Source organism: Acanthopagrus latus, chromosome 24 (assembly GCF_904848185.1).
Source record: "Acanthopagrus latus isolate v.2019 chromosome 24, fAcaLat1.1, whole genome shotgun sequence".
Taxonomy (NCBI): Eukaryota; Metazoa; Chordata; class Actinopteri; order Spariformes; family Sparidae; genus Acanthopagrus; species Acanthopagrus latus.
In genome coordinates, this window is record NC_051062.1 from 8,268,831 (window position 1) to 8,285,404 (window position 16,574).

Here is a 16,574-nt window from a genome sequence, read left to right on the forward strand (position 1 = left end):
CTAACCAAGTTAGTCACTGCAGTAACAGCCACTCTGTCCTCATTTAAAAATTAAGTGTCATGAAATCACGATCACATCAGATTTTTTTAAGGTGCAAAGCGTAGTCATGGATACCATTAAGATGTTAAAACATCTATACAATTTGAATCGGCCCTGTCATCCTCCCCTCCTCTCGCTCTGCGTCAGCTTGTAGTCTAGCTGGTGCACGTCTCCTCGATATCCTGCTGGCGGGCCAGTGACTCACCCTCCACTAGCACTTTAGGCTGCTCATGCCACACAGATGGGCCATGGGAGAATGACGGCGGGTGGTGAGGGGGTGAAAGTGGAGGGTTTTATTGTTGTGGCGATTATCTGCCACATTTACCACATTCTCCCACCAGCCCTTGTTAGAGAGCGCAGCCCCTGCTCCCAGCCACTGCTGTCACTCTTCATCATGGCAGCGTTCCAGCGTGCCTGATCCCCCCCCCCCAACACATCCACCGCCGCCACCGCCACCACCACCCTGACCCATCTCTGCATATGAAACAGGGAGAATCTGACTCAGGCCGTCTGGGTCGGATGCTAACTTGACCTCGGTTAACCTCTACGTGCGCCTAGCAGACATGTAACAGCATTTTCACACCGCCTGACTCAGCTTACTATCATCGCTGATGTACTCCGTCCAGTTGAACGGGCTTTCCGTGGCATTCAGCGTGAACGTGGTGCTGTTGAAAAACGGCATGTCGTCTGCGGTGATGTTGGTGCCGTTGGTGCCGTTGGTGCTGACTGGCAAGCGCACGCACTTCTGTCTCAGGTTGCCCATGAAGAGCTGCAGGCCGATGAGGGCGAAGACGCTGAGGCAGAACACGGTGAGGATCATGACGTCTGACAGCTTTTTTACCGACTGGATCAGTGCGCCGACGATGGTCTTCAAGCCTGAAGAGTGAGGGCAAGGGGGCGGGAGGGGGACATCGCAGAATGATTACTGCCTGCTAATTACAGCCACAAGCTTGTGTAGAGAAGAAGCTGCTAATAAGAGTCTACAGTAGCGAGCAGCCAGGGGGATCTGCAGTGGAGGTTCCTGTATGAACTGTGTGCTGTCATACAGGATCCAGACTGACACAGATCACTGCTAATCGTTTATAAACCACGAGAGAAAGCCATGTTTCTCCTGCATATGGTGCTGGTCTCTGTGGAAACGGCTGTTTGTTAACAATGTCTTTGTTTGTGTTGTTGTTTGTTCTATATTTTCACAGCAGCTGTGGCTAGACTGAGCTCTATTTTAGTGCATTCCCAAAGAGCAGCGCACAACAACGGTAAGTGATGTGCACAAGGTCAATGAGGACGAGCACACATGCTGTTTTTATCCATAGGAGCACTGTAGTGTGTGCAAAATACGGTTGAGTGAAGTGAGATTGGAGGGTGGTTGTGGTGATTAATGGTGATCCTCTCAGCCAGTGATGTTGCTGGACTACTTACACTCCCTGATAAACGTACATTTTTTTTACATTTTGGAAAAGAGAGCAGGATGTGAAGAATGATGATACTTTGCTGTCTTTACAGTTGGTCTGGGAAATATATTAATATTTTGTGATATCGTGACGTGAGACTATATAATATATTCATTGTTTGGGTTTTTTGTTCACCGTTTCCTGTTTTGTTTAGTAAATCATATCGTCATAAGTCATGATTTACTTTCCATTTCCTGTCTTTCCAGTCCATCCTCTGTGTACACCTGTGTTTCATTTGTTCATCTGTGTATTTGAGTCTGTCTTCTTCCCTCATGCTTTGTCAGTTTGCCTGTTTTGTTCCGACGTCTCCTGCAGTTCTCGTCTGTTCCCTGAACCAGTCTACTCATGTTTTTAGCTGCATTTGCTGCCTGTGTCCTCTGGTTATCCTGGTTTGAGTTTTGCTAACTGCCTACAAGCTTGAGCTTCATATTTAATGTGTCAGGGGTGGGACTATCAATCATGTATGAATCCTCTCATCTAACTCTCAACAAAAAGGCCAGAAAGCATGTTGCTCACATTGTGGACCCCTTCCCTTACCAGAGTGAAGCTGCAGGGAAAACAGACCTTCACATTAAAGACAACATCATCACCAAAACACCACTCTCAATCTTGTTACACTTCCTCTCCCACCTTTGCGCCATATGCACTTGCAAAATGTATTTCAAGGGCAGGAAAAATACAACATGTGCCAACGAGAATCTGCACTGCCAAAAAAATAGAGCCCAAAATGTAGCATTTGTGATGCTGGAATAAGAAATGTATGCTGCGTATTTAGATGATCCTCTTTATATAAACAGCCAATGACAAGTTGTCCTGGGTGGTTTACATATGACCTTTTTGTTAGTCTGTGATGTCATTTGTGTTAGTGTTTGGAAATGCCGTCACCCAACCACCGCTCACCAGATCACAATTTCTCCAAAGAACACACAACATTGAACAGGACATGCACAGGAAAACAAGGTAAGGAGGAACCCTACACACACGAGTGCTCGCCACCAGAAAAATCGGCTTTTGCAATGTCTCATGCAAAAATGAAAAAAAAAATTAAATAGTGCTTGTAAGTCTCCCAAGGCAAGAATAGATTTCAACCAAAAGGAATTCCGCCTTAAAGGATGTATCTAAAAGCTAAGAATCCTGTCAATCTGTGCAGATTGGAGCCAGATTCAAGCTTTTACTGGCCTTGGGACGAAGGCAGCGTGAGAGACGGCGACGGGCGTCATCAGGCTTAGCTACAGTGAGATGAGCTGAGACGGGGACGGGTGGGGGGGAGTGCTTGGATGTTAGCCAGTTAGCCGTTAGCATTTCATTAACCCTATGGCTCTCTCACCTGGGATGACTGATATAGTTTTCAGGGCTCGCAGAACCCTGAAGGTTCGCAGTGCTGAGACATTGCCCAGGTCCACAAACTCTGTGACATATCTGTAAGGGAAGGTAGGGAGGAGGAGGAGGAGGAGGAGGGAGGGAGGGAGGGATGGAGGTGGGTAGGAGGGTAGTTTGGGGGGAAAAAGGTGTGGGACACACACACACGCACACACACATCAGGCACCCACACACATGGCGTGACAAGACAAAAGGAGGGTCGTGGGAAGGGGAGGGGGAGAGGAGGGAACGGCAAACGGTCACGCACAGAGGACAAATGGCAGGAGTGCTGGCGGCAGGCACGGCAGCCTTACCTGGTATTACTGAGATAGTTTTCAAAGCTCGCAAAACTCTGAACGTGCGCAGAGCTGAAACATTGCCTAGGTTTACAAACTCTGTTATATACCTGCAGGATCAAATGCACAGTTATTACACAGCAGAAACCCATCACACGTGCACAGACAATCTGAGAGATACAACCCTCCTCTCAGTGTTACAGGAATCTCTCAGACAAAACAAGATTACAGTCTTATTGTATTAACATTCACTATGTAACCTAATGCCCAAGGCTTTGTTTTATAGTCTCAAGACAAGAAGGTGAGCTTACTGACGCGTGAGGCAAATATGGGCCACGATTCTCAATGCTTTGGGGGCATGAGTAGAGTTGAGAGTTTTTGGCCGTGCTTTCAAAATGCACACATCTGGGCTGCAGATTATCTCCCCCCCTCCCTTCTTCACATTCAGAGGAACTTAATAGGCTTCTGGGATGATTAGCATTAAAAGCATTTGGCCTCTTAATCTACGCCACATCATGTTAAGCTCAGCCTAACTCAGCTTGTCAGAATACTTACGCCATGAGGATAACACTGAAATCCAGCCAGTTCCACGGGTCCCGCAGGAAAGTGAACTTCCCCACACAGAAGCCCCTGGCCAGGATCTTTATAAGGGACTCGAAGGTGTAAATCCCTGTGAATGTGTACCTGGGGGAAAAAAAAGGTGAGGAAGAGACGGAGTGTGATGTCACTTAATGGCTTGGTTGCTCAGAGGCAAGGTGACAGACACGCTGTATTCAGGGCAGTGCTGGATTTGATATGACCGTCCCTGATGGGGACCAACTCAGGGAACGCAGTGTACATAATACCAAAGTGCCTGAGAACCAAACAAGCATGGGCCCAATGAAAAATGCCCCTAAAAGATGGTGAATCATAAGTGTCTGTAATCTCAGTTTACTGCTCACTAACTGCTACGTGTTTGATATAGGGAGTAGTGAATGAGTAATCTCAAACGCTGAAGTTAGACAAAATGTCTCATCCCAATCATTTCGATTTAATGTCTCTAGAAAGTGTATTTTGTGCTGATTTCAGTGTGTGTAGAACAGGTTTGTGTTTAGATCAGACTAAGTTATGACTCTAGGAGGACGAGGTATGATTTTGGATGAAGGCGCATGTTAATCTCAAGTCAGAAAATGTCTTGTTCTCCAGACAGAAATAAGAAAAACCGATGACTCACTCTACATTCTTGGCCCATTCCGGGGGGTTACTGAGGGTCATGAAAGCACAGTTGGTCAGGATGGTGAACATGATCAACATGCTGAACATCGTAGAGACACAGTCAAGGAACCCAGCGGAGCAGCAACAAGTCAAACAACAACTGCCCATGCATAATTGCTACAGTATTTATTAAACAACCTATCTGTTCGTCCATAATCTAGTGAAGCCTGATGTATGCCCACACAGACACTAAACCAGACATGACATTTATTTCTTCGTAACAAGCACATTTAAATCCCCCCCTTTGTCCGATAAACCCTTTAACCCAAATCAAACTGTGTCCATAGCAACTCTGAAAGGATATGAGTGTACTAAAACTCTAATGGCTACCCTCCTTAGAGGGTTGAAGGGGTTTAAGATGTACAAGGCAGGAGTGGCGTTGAAACGGAAGATTGCCTTCCCGCGATTCAATACTATGAAGGTCTGAAAGAAAGAAAGACAGAACAAAATGAGTTAAATCTGTATCCACCTGCTCACCTTCTTTGTTCAATGCGAGAGAAAACAGTGCTGAAGTGAGATGAGTGTCCAAGAGTATCTGCTCGTCATGCCCGCCCTTGAGCATGTGTGATCAGTCATAACATTGGACAGGATTAAGCTGTCGAGCCTCTGCTCAGTCAGTGGTTGTTTCTGTAATGAAGTTGGATGAATCTTCTCCAGGCAGGACATGTTGGCACTGCAGTTAAACTGGCACAGCAGCTCAGATTAGCATTAGCACCTCTGTTGGCCTGCGCTTTGAAGGGCTCTAACCGATTAATGTTGAGATGGATTTCTGCAGCTCGCCTGTTGAAATGCCAAACTCTAATGCTGCTAATTGAATTTAAATGCACCAAAATAATTAGCCAAAGTTGTTTTCAGTGGTGGTTAAACAGGGGAAACAAACAAAAACGTTAATTGTTGAGCTTTAGAACTAGCTGCTTAGTCCTGCTTCTAGTTGTCGTGCTAAAGCTAAGTGGCTGCTGGATCTAGCTTTATATTTACTGTCCAGACATGAGAGTGGTATTAATGTTTTCATCTAACTCTCAACAAGACAGTGAATTAGTCTATTTTAACAAATGCGAACATTCAAGGACTGGAAGTTAATGTATTCAGGTGTTATATTTCTTAAGCAGAAGTTTATCTCACGTGGGAGGAAACTGCTACATCTGTACACTGGTTTCCTTAAAATAGTCTGTTGAGAGCATTGGGCAATTAGTTCCGAGCTATTAGAGGCTAAAAACTTTAAATTATAAAGTACAGACCTGTAATGAATCACAATTCAATGCTTGAGTCATAACGGAGAGCTAAATCAGTGCCATAAAGATCATAATGATGCTTTCAGGTCGGCACAGACAAGAACATTTACATTATCTAACATCATATTTTCCTTCCGTTAAGACAGACTTGAGACGACAGACCTTCTGATTGCTGTAGAAGGTGTCGATGTCCTCCAGAGGAGTGGACACCAAGTGGGGAGGGATGTCCCCGTAGATGAAGGGGAGAGACTTCCCCGCCTCCAGGTCGCTGTTGGGCTTGGGCCCATTGTCATCGTCGCTGTCGCTGCGGCGCTCCGCCCGCGGTCTCCGGGCCTCCTCCTCGGCGATGCGCCTCTCGATGGCGGCCAGCGACTCGGGGACGAAGGGGCGGAAGCTGTCAGGTCCGGGCGGTACAAGCAGCTGTGCCATCTTGTCATCCTGCTCCTTCAGAGGGCAGCGAGGGGCTCAGCTGGGGCAGGGAGCTGCGAGGAGAAGGAAATGATGGGGGAGTTAGTCACAAGCGGGATTTTGAATGTTTGACACGTCCACCTGTGGAGGTTCTTCGATCACACTGTAATTAAACTGAAAACACTGACAGAGAGATGTAATTATGAAATTATGACGGGTGTTTTTGAGACTTCAGCTCTCACATTACCATTATGTTGCTGACATTTCGGTAAATGCACTGTCATGTCTTAAAAAAGCTGTACAGAACATTTACATGAATGTCTTGCTGAAGGTAACCTAGTTGCTGCCTCTAATATAATGCCATTGCATTTGTGTCACTGCACAAAGCAGCCTTTTTCTAAGGCTTTCAGCTTTTGAGGCCACTTTAACCCAAGGTAGAGCTGCTTTATTGCTCTCTTTACTCGTTTTGTTGCCTCTTTTTTCGGTGCAGCCGACTGACTTGGATGATGATTACCATGGCAACAGGAGGAAGCTCAGAAGATTCAAAGCGGTAAGTGAGTTAGCTGTACTTATTTTCCCAAATAAATAATTACGCAGAGATATTTGAAACACAGAGAAGGTCATTAAAAAAAACATGAGAAAAATGTGACGTGCATGTTACTATAAGAAAGGTTAAGGGGCATAAGGAGGTTTTGTGACTGACCCCTTATGGCCACTCTGAAGATATTCCCAGAACCCTCAACTTAGTGAAGAAGGCGAACACTTTAACGTTTAAAGTCTCTGTGCTGACTTAACCTTGTGCTGCTTCAGACATACTCAAAATGATACAGAACTGTCACAAGAACACAACCTGGTGAGACAGTGACTCAGACACAAGAGAACACAATGTTAAGTTGCCATCCCACATACATAAAGAGGTTAAAATGAACGGAGATATGTAAATGACCTTCATATTTGACTATCTACTTACCATTTAATGATGGAATTTCTTCCTTATTATTTAAGCATATTTCAAGGGGGGTCACAAAGAGGATGCAGCGGATGCTAATGATTCTGACTGACTACTACTCGTACCAATCTGAGAGCCTCTGACACCTTTTTTTTAAGTTTTATAGCCTGTTACATGAATAAGCCTTTGTTCTGAGAAACTCTGGATGAAAACCCAACTGTCTGCTAAAAGGCACATTAGTGCTTCCACTTCTTTGAGGGAGAATGGAGACTGTGCGTAGGAATCAAAGCAGTGAAGAGGTCACAGGTAGGGCGGAGGCTTTAAAGAGGCAGTAAATAGGGGGTCTGACGTTGGTGACGCGCCTTCAGCTGATTCACAGGGACACAGAAATAGCCTGAGCCAAGTGAGATGGACAGCATGAGAACAGACAGGGAAAAGACTCCCAGGAGAACATAATCTCACCACTTTGCCCGTTTAAGTCTCTGCGTGTGTGCCTCCATTTATTGCTCCATTTGGAGAAATTGGTTTGTGATGAATCAGAGGAAGAACTGTAATCTCATAGGATAATTAATCAGTGGATGTCCTCAAATTAGTTAACAATGAACTGCTCCCACAATGGCTTTCAGTACTAACAAACGACAGTATTGATTATTTTCTGCATCAATTGGCATCAACACCAGATTTCCCCCCAACCTCCCTGTGAACCACCTGCCACCCTTCACACCCAGAAGACAATCATGCTCCCACAGGAAATAGAGGGAAGGCACACAAACAAGACCTTCCCAAAAAACCCCAGTGAGCCATTATGAGCACATCCTTGGTGCCTCCCAGTCTCTACAGTCTCACAGGTAGGTCCAAGTCCTCATGAGACACTATACTGGCCCAGAAAACAGGAACTGCCCCTCTGGCAGATTCTCAATTCTTGCAAATGGAGCTGGATGAACGCTTCAGCCTCCTTTAGCAGAAAGCAGGGGGTCGAGCAGAGGACAATTCTGAGCTATTATGACATTCAAGTGAGCAACTCCGGGGAAAGTCTGGAACAGTGTCACCCCACCCCCGAACATACTAATGCTTAGTAATGATCTAAATATGACTTTTAACAGTTCTCGACTTCCTGTGTCAGGTCTAACTATGTCACGCCATCCCCAAGCTTATTCTCAAACACAGCACACGTCCTGCCCCGATCAAATGAGCAAGCTCACCTTCTTTCCTGCAGCCAATGTGATGAAGGTGGAGGAGAGTTAAAAATCTATTTCTCTGAATGAAAATGTGAACAGACATGGATATAATCTGGTAAGCAAACCTATCACTGGTGGAACTGTAACATAAATTGCCATTTTCCTTGAAATATATCAGTAGAATTCACTTTACATGTTAAAGCCAGCAGCCTGTTTAGTTTAGGTTAACACAAAGCATGGCTCTCTCGAAGGTTTAAAAAATCCTCCTACCAGCAGATTCGAAGCTCACTTATTATACACGTTACATATTCATCGTACAGACGGGTGGGGCGGTGGTATCGATCTTATCATGTCACTCTTAGAAAGAAAGTGATTAAGCACATTCCAAATCATCCAAAATGTCTCGTCAGGGGTCGCTTACGTATATCCTTTTGTTTACTGGATTTACTTCTGTCTGTACTTCTTTTGCACAGATCATCATCGCTTGACACTGCATATTTACACCTATAGTGTATATTTGTGCTGTGCAATACTGTATTTGTATTACACAGTATATCTGCACTCATACTGCATCACTGCATGTTGTAATGTTTGTAAGTTGTTTGGATTTCTGTCGTGAAATATCTTATGTAAGAGTCTTTCCAGGGCATGTTTTACATGTTTCCCTGCTGCACACCTGATGCAAATGAGTGGGTCGTTATCAGGCTTCAGCAGAGCTTGATGACAAGCTGATCATTTGAATCAGGTGTGTTGCAGCACAGAAACATGGATTTCTTTCAGGGGGATTCTATTGTTAAACATCAGTCAGAGTTGAAAGCTAAAGAAGAATTTAATCAGACTGGGAAAATAAAAGCTTTTAACTGCACATGACAACAAGTATGACCTTGAAAATGTGCATTACAGTTCTGCGACTGAATCAAATCTTCAGTCAACACTTGTCTACTCCAAACATTTGTAAGTCAAAGTTGAACTGGAACTGGAAAATATGAAAACTGTAGCATTACCACAAGCCTTTTATCCTAAAAGCAACAGTGTAATTCTGTTCCTAATGTGTGTATGATGAGGAAAAAAGAGAGGGGATGAGTGATACGGCTCATAAAATATGGTCAGCCAAGCGTAGCAACCATTATCACTGCAGTGGTGGTGTATTAGAAAGCCACAGCAGCTGGCGGATGCTGTTTCTAAGAATTCGTCAGGCACTACCTGTGAATGAATGTATCGTCTCCTACAGCGGCGTCTCATAAAAACACATCTGCTAGTATCCCAAAGACTGCCCCGGGACCCAGTGTTGTGATGTGTGGCCTGACAGCTTGTCTAGCGTGTGCTGCCGGGTGGTGGGCGGGGAGGGAGGGGAAGGGGTGGGGGGGTCCGCGAGGTCCTATCGACCCCTGGAGGCCCAACATCCACACCCACCTCTGAGCCCGGCCATCGGTGTGGTCATCCCTGGCGTCACATGTAACCTGACAGACTGAAAACATGCAGGGACGGCTGACGTTTCTGCAGTTATGTATCCTGGCACTGAAAGGAGTCATGGCGTCTATGAAATCAGCGGCAATCTGTTTCACACGTAGACAGCCTTCAGTACTTTAAAAAAACTGTGATTCCTGCACACAGACATTGCTGGTGAAGGATCACAAACAAGCCTTCGGAAAAATGATTTCAGTCTCGTTTTCTATTGGCCACAAAACGACATGTAAAGAGAAAGACCGCGACTATCTTGATTTATGCCTAAACACACAAAATAACTGACCTTAAATAACAACACAAAGTCATACTGTTTTACTTTGTTTATATGTAGTGGACCCTGCCTCCTTTACTCTGAGAACAGCTTGTTTATTTTGTTATGGAAAAGAAAAATATATCTGAGTTTGTATTATTACCTCATTAATATTGTTAATATCAAAATTCTGAGTTTAAATTTCTTCTCCAAAACAAAGTGATGTCCCTTCAGACCTTCAATGAGGTCACCTGTTAGCAGGTTCAGCACAGTGGCCTTTAAGACACAATATAAGTTTATAACAATACAACACTCAACAAGTTTTTATTTTTCTGTTATGAAAAGGCTACTTCCTGTTGTGAATCCACTATAGCTGCAGGATTAATCAAGTAGCTGTCAACTTATAAATGAATTTATATGATCAATTAATCAATTTGAGTCATTTTTTAACAAAAAAAAAGTAAGAAAATTCTCAGATTTCAGCTTCTTAAATGTGAACATTTTGTTTCTTTGCTCCTATGAGATTGTAAGCTGAATGTTTCTGTGTCGTGGACGAAACAAGACATTTCTGGAGGTTATCTTGCAGTTTTCACCGCTCTCTGACATTTTAAAGACCAAACAACTGATCAATTAATCACAAAAATGATAGCTGTATTAACAAACACTAAATTCTGCAAAAAAAAAAAAAAACCCCAAACACAAGCTAATAGGACAAATGTTTCAACAAATGGACCGTGCGTCTTCCAGAGTTGGTGCCTCACGCCTGTGCCACCATCCTTCTACCAAACCCCAGCAAGAAAACTGAAACTTTTCCACACATTGTGCCTCTGAGATATAGCGTACACACAATCACACATATGGGGCATGAGAGTGTCGAACCTGTCCTCTGATCCTGTCCACACTCATACGTGTCCCTGTCCATGGTGCTAAAGAAGGAGGACACACCTGCCTCCATCAAATCAGACATTTTGCTCCACAGCCACCAGTGAGCATCCCTCTGCTCTGCTCATGAGTTTAGCCCCATTTTCCCCCCTTGTTCATGACTGCAATCTGTGCTGACATGGTGTCAAAAGGGCGCTGCTGTCCATGGTGCTTAAAGAAGAAGACACCTGATACCATTTTTGAACCACAAGCACACCAGTGCTCCGTTAATGCACAATGGACGCCTCTCTTAAAGCACTTTGAAGAGCCTGTATTTGATTTTAAGCGCACCTGTGTTGATTTTTAACGAATTTCTCTGACATTTAAGCAACAGATAGACGCAGACATGGGTGGAGGTAGCTCGTAGGTTCTGGTGGGGGATGCTGGTTAGGTGGAGGAAGAAAAGAAGACGATACCTTAATGGGTTTTTTGTTTTTTTCCTCTCAGGCGGTTTCAGAACGAGCCGCTGTCGCCATGTTGATGAGGTCTCCGCGTATTTCACTCCACGACTCCGAAAATAGACACTTTCCGCCACAGACACAGAGAGAGCTCGACGAGTCGGCCGCGGCCATCATGCCTTCCCTCCAGAAACACCAGCAGCAGCAGCAGCAGCAGCAGGAGTAGCAGCGACACGACGAGATGTGGAGGCAGACGAAGGCACGTACACACCGGGGACTGTCGCTCGCTCCGGCAGCCACCCGTCAGCATCCCCTGGACACCACCGGTGCCCAAGCTGGGGTCCGGGGGCCACCTGGGGGTCCATGAAAACTGCGAAACCAAGCGGAACCAAGGCGCGCTTTCATCCACCTAACACCAACCCCTCATGTCCGCTCTCACCACATTATGATTATTATTAGTAGTAGTAGTATTAACAACTTTAAAAGGCTCGGAGCAGATTCGCCATTCAACTCATGCAAAACCAACAGGTTCCGAGCATGAATGAAGTCTGGGCGTGTCCTCTCCAGATGCGCCTATATTGTCAGTCTCCTTTCTTTCATGCCAAAAATAGACCCAGACCTTTCCAGTGTAGTTCTTTTTTTCCCTCTTCTCCCGAAACGTCTTCACCTGACCCTCTTCTCCTCGCATCACATGCTATAAACAGAAAGCCATTTTCCTTCTCCACACCACACAGGCCTGTGAGGGGGATAATGTGTGTGTGTGTGTGTGTGTGTCACGACGTGGAGGTTGTTTGCGCATTTGACTGGAAATGAACGTGAAAGTGTTCCATACAAGCACTAAATGAGTGACCACTGTGGTTATTTCGCGATAGAAAAACGGTAGTGAAGAGAGGAAACACTTAGGTGATATAGTCCTGCCAGGCGGCGCAATTAGCGGAGGGATAAAAGGTAAAGAAGGGGGGGGAGAAGCTAATAAAGATGTAAAACCTCTCTGACGCGCCTCGTCCTGCGTCCGTTTCACACAAAAATGCACTCAAAATGCGTTTACTGTATTGTCTAATCATAAAACAAGACTCCCCTTTCTAGTCTAAACCTCAATTAAAGTAAGCTGTCACGTCCAAAAAAAAGGGCTGTCAAAACCTCTATATACTCACCACCATTACGGTGCCCAGCAGGTGGGGACCCTGAAGGTAGATCCCATATCCGAAAGAAGTAATCCTGGGTTTAAAGCCCGTCAATGTGTCCCTTTGTGGAAAGAAGCGAGAAGATGATGGATTATCATTTAACAAGCGCTTCTTTGATTTATTTATTTTTATTTTTTTCCCCCCCCCTTTTTTTTTTTTTTTTTTTTTTTTAGCCGCCCTCGCCCGCCATGCAGAAATCAGTCCGCGCTTCCGGTTGGTTAGGCATCGCAGGCTGGGAGTGAATGTCCTTAAAGCTGCGACTGTCACAAGATGGCCTGATGTACAGAGTGACGGAGAGCGACCTGTTGACACAACAACACATGGAATCACAGTGTTTGTTGCTCTTCAGACTGGACTGAATGCATCAGACACCATACTTCATATTTTGTTTATGTTTAATTAATACTCTATACTTGATAGGAGCCCCCAAACAGCCTAATTAGGCTGTCTTGCGGATATTAACAACTTATTCAGTTTGTAGGTGCACTATGTAGTTTTTTAATTTGAAGATTAAATCCTTAAACACATGTTCACATGTAAACAGCCTTCAGTACTTAAAAACTGTGATCTTGCAGGATTATATATATATATATATATATATATATATATATATATATATATATATATATTAAATATGAGTGAAACAAAAAATAGTGATATTTATAGATTTTTAACTGTTTGGCATGACAAGACTGAGGTGACAGGAAGCTGGCAGGTACCGGCTCACGTGGAGGCCACATTGTGGAGGCCAGTCATCTCTCCCTCCAAATGTTTCCTTGTGGATTCATGCCATCTGCTGGACACGTGGCAAAATTACATCAGTAATGCCATTACATCATTCATTTGCATTGTTGAGTAACTGATTACTTAAAGACTGATTTTAAAAAAAAAACAACTCAGTTTGAGGGATGAAGAAAGAGGTGGACACGACCTTCAGCTCCATGCAGCATGACACCGTCACGGTGCAGCAGTTAGAGTGATTTATTTAACCTTATTTATTGCATTTCTGCAGCGGTGCATCCTGAATTAATATATTAACATACTTGAGTGGCACCAGGTGCTAGATGGACCTTTATTTTGTGCCCTGAGTTTTGTCTCTCATGTCATTCCCCCCCTCACATTCCTCACAGAGTCACCATCAGCGGACATGGACACACCCTTGACCTCCATGCTGCATGTCTATCTCACATGGGTGCGCAGTTTGCATTCATCATGTGATAAACATTTACAAGATGATATTGCTTTGGTTTGTTTAAATGTGACTGACTGGGGGAACATGAGCTCTACATATAGAGTTAAATTAAACTACCTATGTGTCTATTTGTGTTTTTAGGGATGACACATTAAAGATTTATGATTTTTTTCATAGTTTCATGTTGAAATATGTCAAAACAAATCAAACAACACTTTTGCTCCTTTTAAATGTATTATTTTCTGATTTTAACTCATTATTTTATAGGTCAAATGTGTGAATACAGTGTTATTATTCTCACTTCTCTATCAATGACACCAAAGTGTGAGTGTTTGTAACAGAAAACTGCATTCACACGTCTTTTTTCATCGAGTTAAATCAAAAATACACCTTGTAGAATGCAACTCAGAATCATACTTTCACAAAAAATACAACTTTACAAGACATTTTTAACCAGAGCCTGATCTTTGCTGGGTTTTTGAGGCGGATGCAGATATCAGTTTTGGGCTTGAATCGATAAAGCAGCCAATATTATTTTGTAATATACAGAATATATACAAACACATGTGTTTTTTTGTGTGCAATGATCCCTCGTGTGTGGTTATGAAACACTTGTGACAGAGATAATTCATTGTATCACTTAAGGCCACCACTTGTACACGTCTAACAGATATTGATGGTTCACAGTCAGCTTCACTAAAGAATAAAATAGTGCTAGGAAAGAGTAGAGAGGTCTCATTATTCGCAGTGTTTCCCTGTTGTGAACGATGTTTCCGAAGCCCAGTTCACAGCTGTCCTCCTCGGCAGCTCCCTGCGACTTTGCCACGTGTTTCATTAGAGGCGAAGTGATGAATTCGGGAGCCGGCGGTTTTGACAGTGGAATGTCAGGGTTGGTTTGTAGTGTGTCAAAATACGGCTTCCATTCTGGGGGTTTGATGTTTGTGTAATGCTCCAGTTCAGCCCTGTGTTCCTTCTTAAGATGCCTTTTTTTTAAGACAGTAAATCTGGGAGTTCACATGAGTTTGTGTACTCAGGCGGTTGACCTTGCATACAGTACATGCAATAGTGTGTGTGTCTATAAATATTCAGGCAGATAGACGAGCGGTACACATTCTGTACACTGCTGGAGTAAAAACTTCCTGAGTTTACATAAATCTATTCAAAAGCAAGAGTTTACATGAAGCCAACGCAGAGTTCACATTGTTGCCATTTTGATTTCCTGTGACAGGAAAAAAAAAAAATCAAGCACGCCACTTTCGCTACACGTGTGTCCAGGCCCAGGGTGGAAAACATGCTACAGGATAGTAGAGTCGAGTTAAAGCTGCCTTCCCGTCCTTTAACGGATGCATTTAGGATGACAAACCAGTTTATCTGAAGAGCTGTGCGTGACATTTTCACAGCTGTGACAAGCGGTGACACAGAGAGGCAGACCGGACGACGTGACTAATGGCCCTATCTGTTCGTGCCTTAGTCATCAAAAGAAGTTCATCAGGCAACACAGTCACACAACAGTCTGCTTGCCCACTGAGACTCCTGCCGACAGACTTCTCAATGAGATTACAAGATTACAGTCGGCGTGGTCATGTGTTCCCCGCACTTAATTTGATTAAAACTCCCACTTAACTACATGCTGCTGCTCACCTTCTGTATGCAGATGAACCAGAGGGCTTTGTGTGCGATGCGGCTGCAATCTGCAAACATTGATTTCGGGGTTTCTGCAACTCATTAGCGGGTTACAAAACATTATCTCTGTAAGGAGGGCTTGACTAATCATGCTATCTAGGAACATGAAAGCCAGGAAATCCTTCAGTGAATCAAAGCTGGAGGTAAATTACTGTTCTGTGATTACTCTGCCATGCTCCAAGTACTGGTTAAAGGTGCAATACGTGAGAATTGGCCACCTGACAAGATCGTACTGTAAGTCAATAGTCAGTAAATATCACCACAGTGACTGCTAACAGCAGCTAGTTAGCTCAGTTAGCCATGTAGATAGCGGCCCTGACTGGGAGCTCGGAGCAGCAGGGGAGTGTCTGTGTTTACACCGCTAGCTGGTTAGCATGCATGCTATCTCCAGTGGTTCTCTGCTGCAACACATTGACGTTGTGTCTTTTATCAAATCTGTTTCTTCACATTAACTTGATAAATTTAGTTTGTAGTTTTTGAATGTTGTAAATGTAAATTCGTACATACTGACCCTTTAAAGGTTCATTTATTTGTCATTTTACAACACCAGGGTTGTAGAACTAATCTGAGTTTAAGTCCCTTTATGCTACATTAGATAGGAAAAAACAGGTAACTATATTTTGTTACACCTTTCCTCTGTACGGCAACAGTGTACTGGAAACTTCTTTGAAATGTAGCAAACTTCACCGCCAATTAATCTAAAGTGATGGTGATAAATACTATTACAAGGCTAAAAGCCACGCTGTTGACTTTATGAAGCGATAAATGCTAGTGTCGGCTTGCTAACATGCTTCATTTTAGCAGGTAGCATAACGTGTGCACACCATCTAGAGTTCAGCATGTTAGCACTTGCAAATAAGCGCTAAATAAAACATGTTTTTCTAAATTCAGTGCTTTTTAAGAATCTCCTTGTTTGGTTTCCTACATTAATAAAAGCCCTTTGAGGGACAGGTGTTAGAAATTAGCATCTTCTCTAAACACTGTGATACATGCATCAGATATCTGTTTAAGTTTATCACTCTGTATATATTGTGTCTTTCCCTATCAAATAAATACAGCGGAGGCAATAACAGATGTACTTTGCAGGTATTGGGGCCCTTTTGTTTGTTTTCGCCCCTGCCCCTCAATCATCCTGAGTCCACCCTGACAAAAACCTAAAATGAGTAAAGTTAAGGCCACAAAGTGATTGATCCTCGAGCCTGAAAATGAAAAATGATTTGAAGATTAGAAGAAACTCTGACTCCTCCCTTTAATGAACACATTCTGGGCGTTATTTTCGGTCTTCACACCTCCCTCAACTCAGTTATTTACTA

General features: G+C 43.7%; 1 protein-coding gene and 1 long non-coding RNA gene across 6 annotated transcripts in view; one reads left to right on the plus strand and one right to left on the minus strand.

Annotated features, from left to right (window-relative positions):
* Positions 1 to 12,535, minus strand: part of scn1lab (sodium channel, voltage-gated, type I like, alpha b) — a 35,561-nt gene extending 23,026 nt beyond the window's left edge. For 2 of the 5 annotated variants that reach the window (XM_037090439.1, XM_037090438.1), the window contains exons 1-7: positions 12,357 to 12,535; positions 5,794 to 6,113; positions 4,704 to 4,822; positions 4,359 to 4,448; positions 3,701 to 3,829; positions 3,164 to 3,255; positions 640 to 915 (exon numbers count right to left, since the gene is read on the minus strand). In XM_037090439.1, coding sequence (XP_036946334.1) covers positions 640 to 915; positions 3,164 to 3,255; positions 3,701 to 3,829; positions 4,359 to 4,448; positions 4,704 to 4,822; positions 5,794 to 6,060 — 973 coding nt within the window. In that variant the 5' untranslated portion in view covers positions 6,061 to 6,113; positions 12,357 to 12,535. Of the gene's footprint in view, positions 1 to 639; positions 916 to 2,817; positions 2,910 to 3,163; positions 3,256 to 3,700; positions 3,830 to 4,358; positions 4,449 to 4,703; positions 4,823 to 5,793; positions 6,114 to 11,220; positions 11,358 to 12,356 lie in introns of those variants that run through there. The other 3 variants (XM_037090435.1, XM_037090437.1, XM_037090440.1) reach the window with 3 other exon arrangements.
* On the plus strand, positions 6,480 to 11,931 carry LOC119014970. Its single transcript, XR_005073128.1, has 2 exons — positions 6,480 to 6,589; positions 11,252 to 11,931. It is a non-coding gene; the product is annotated as an uncharacterized LOC119014970 (long non-coding RNA).
* Positions 12,536 to 16,574: the final 4,039 nt, after the last annotated feature.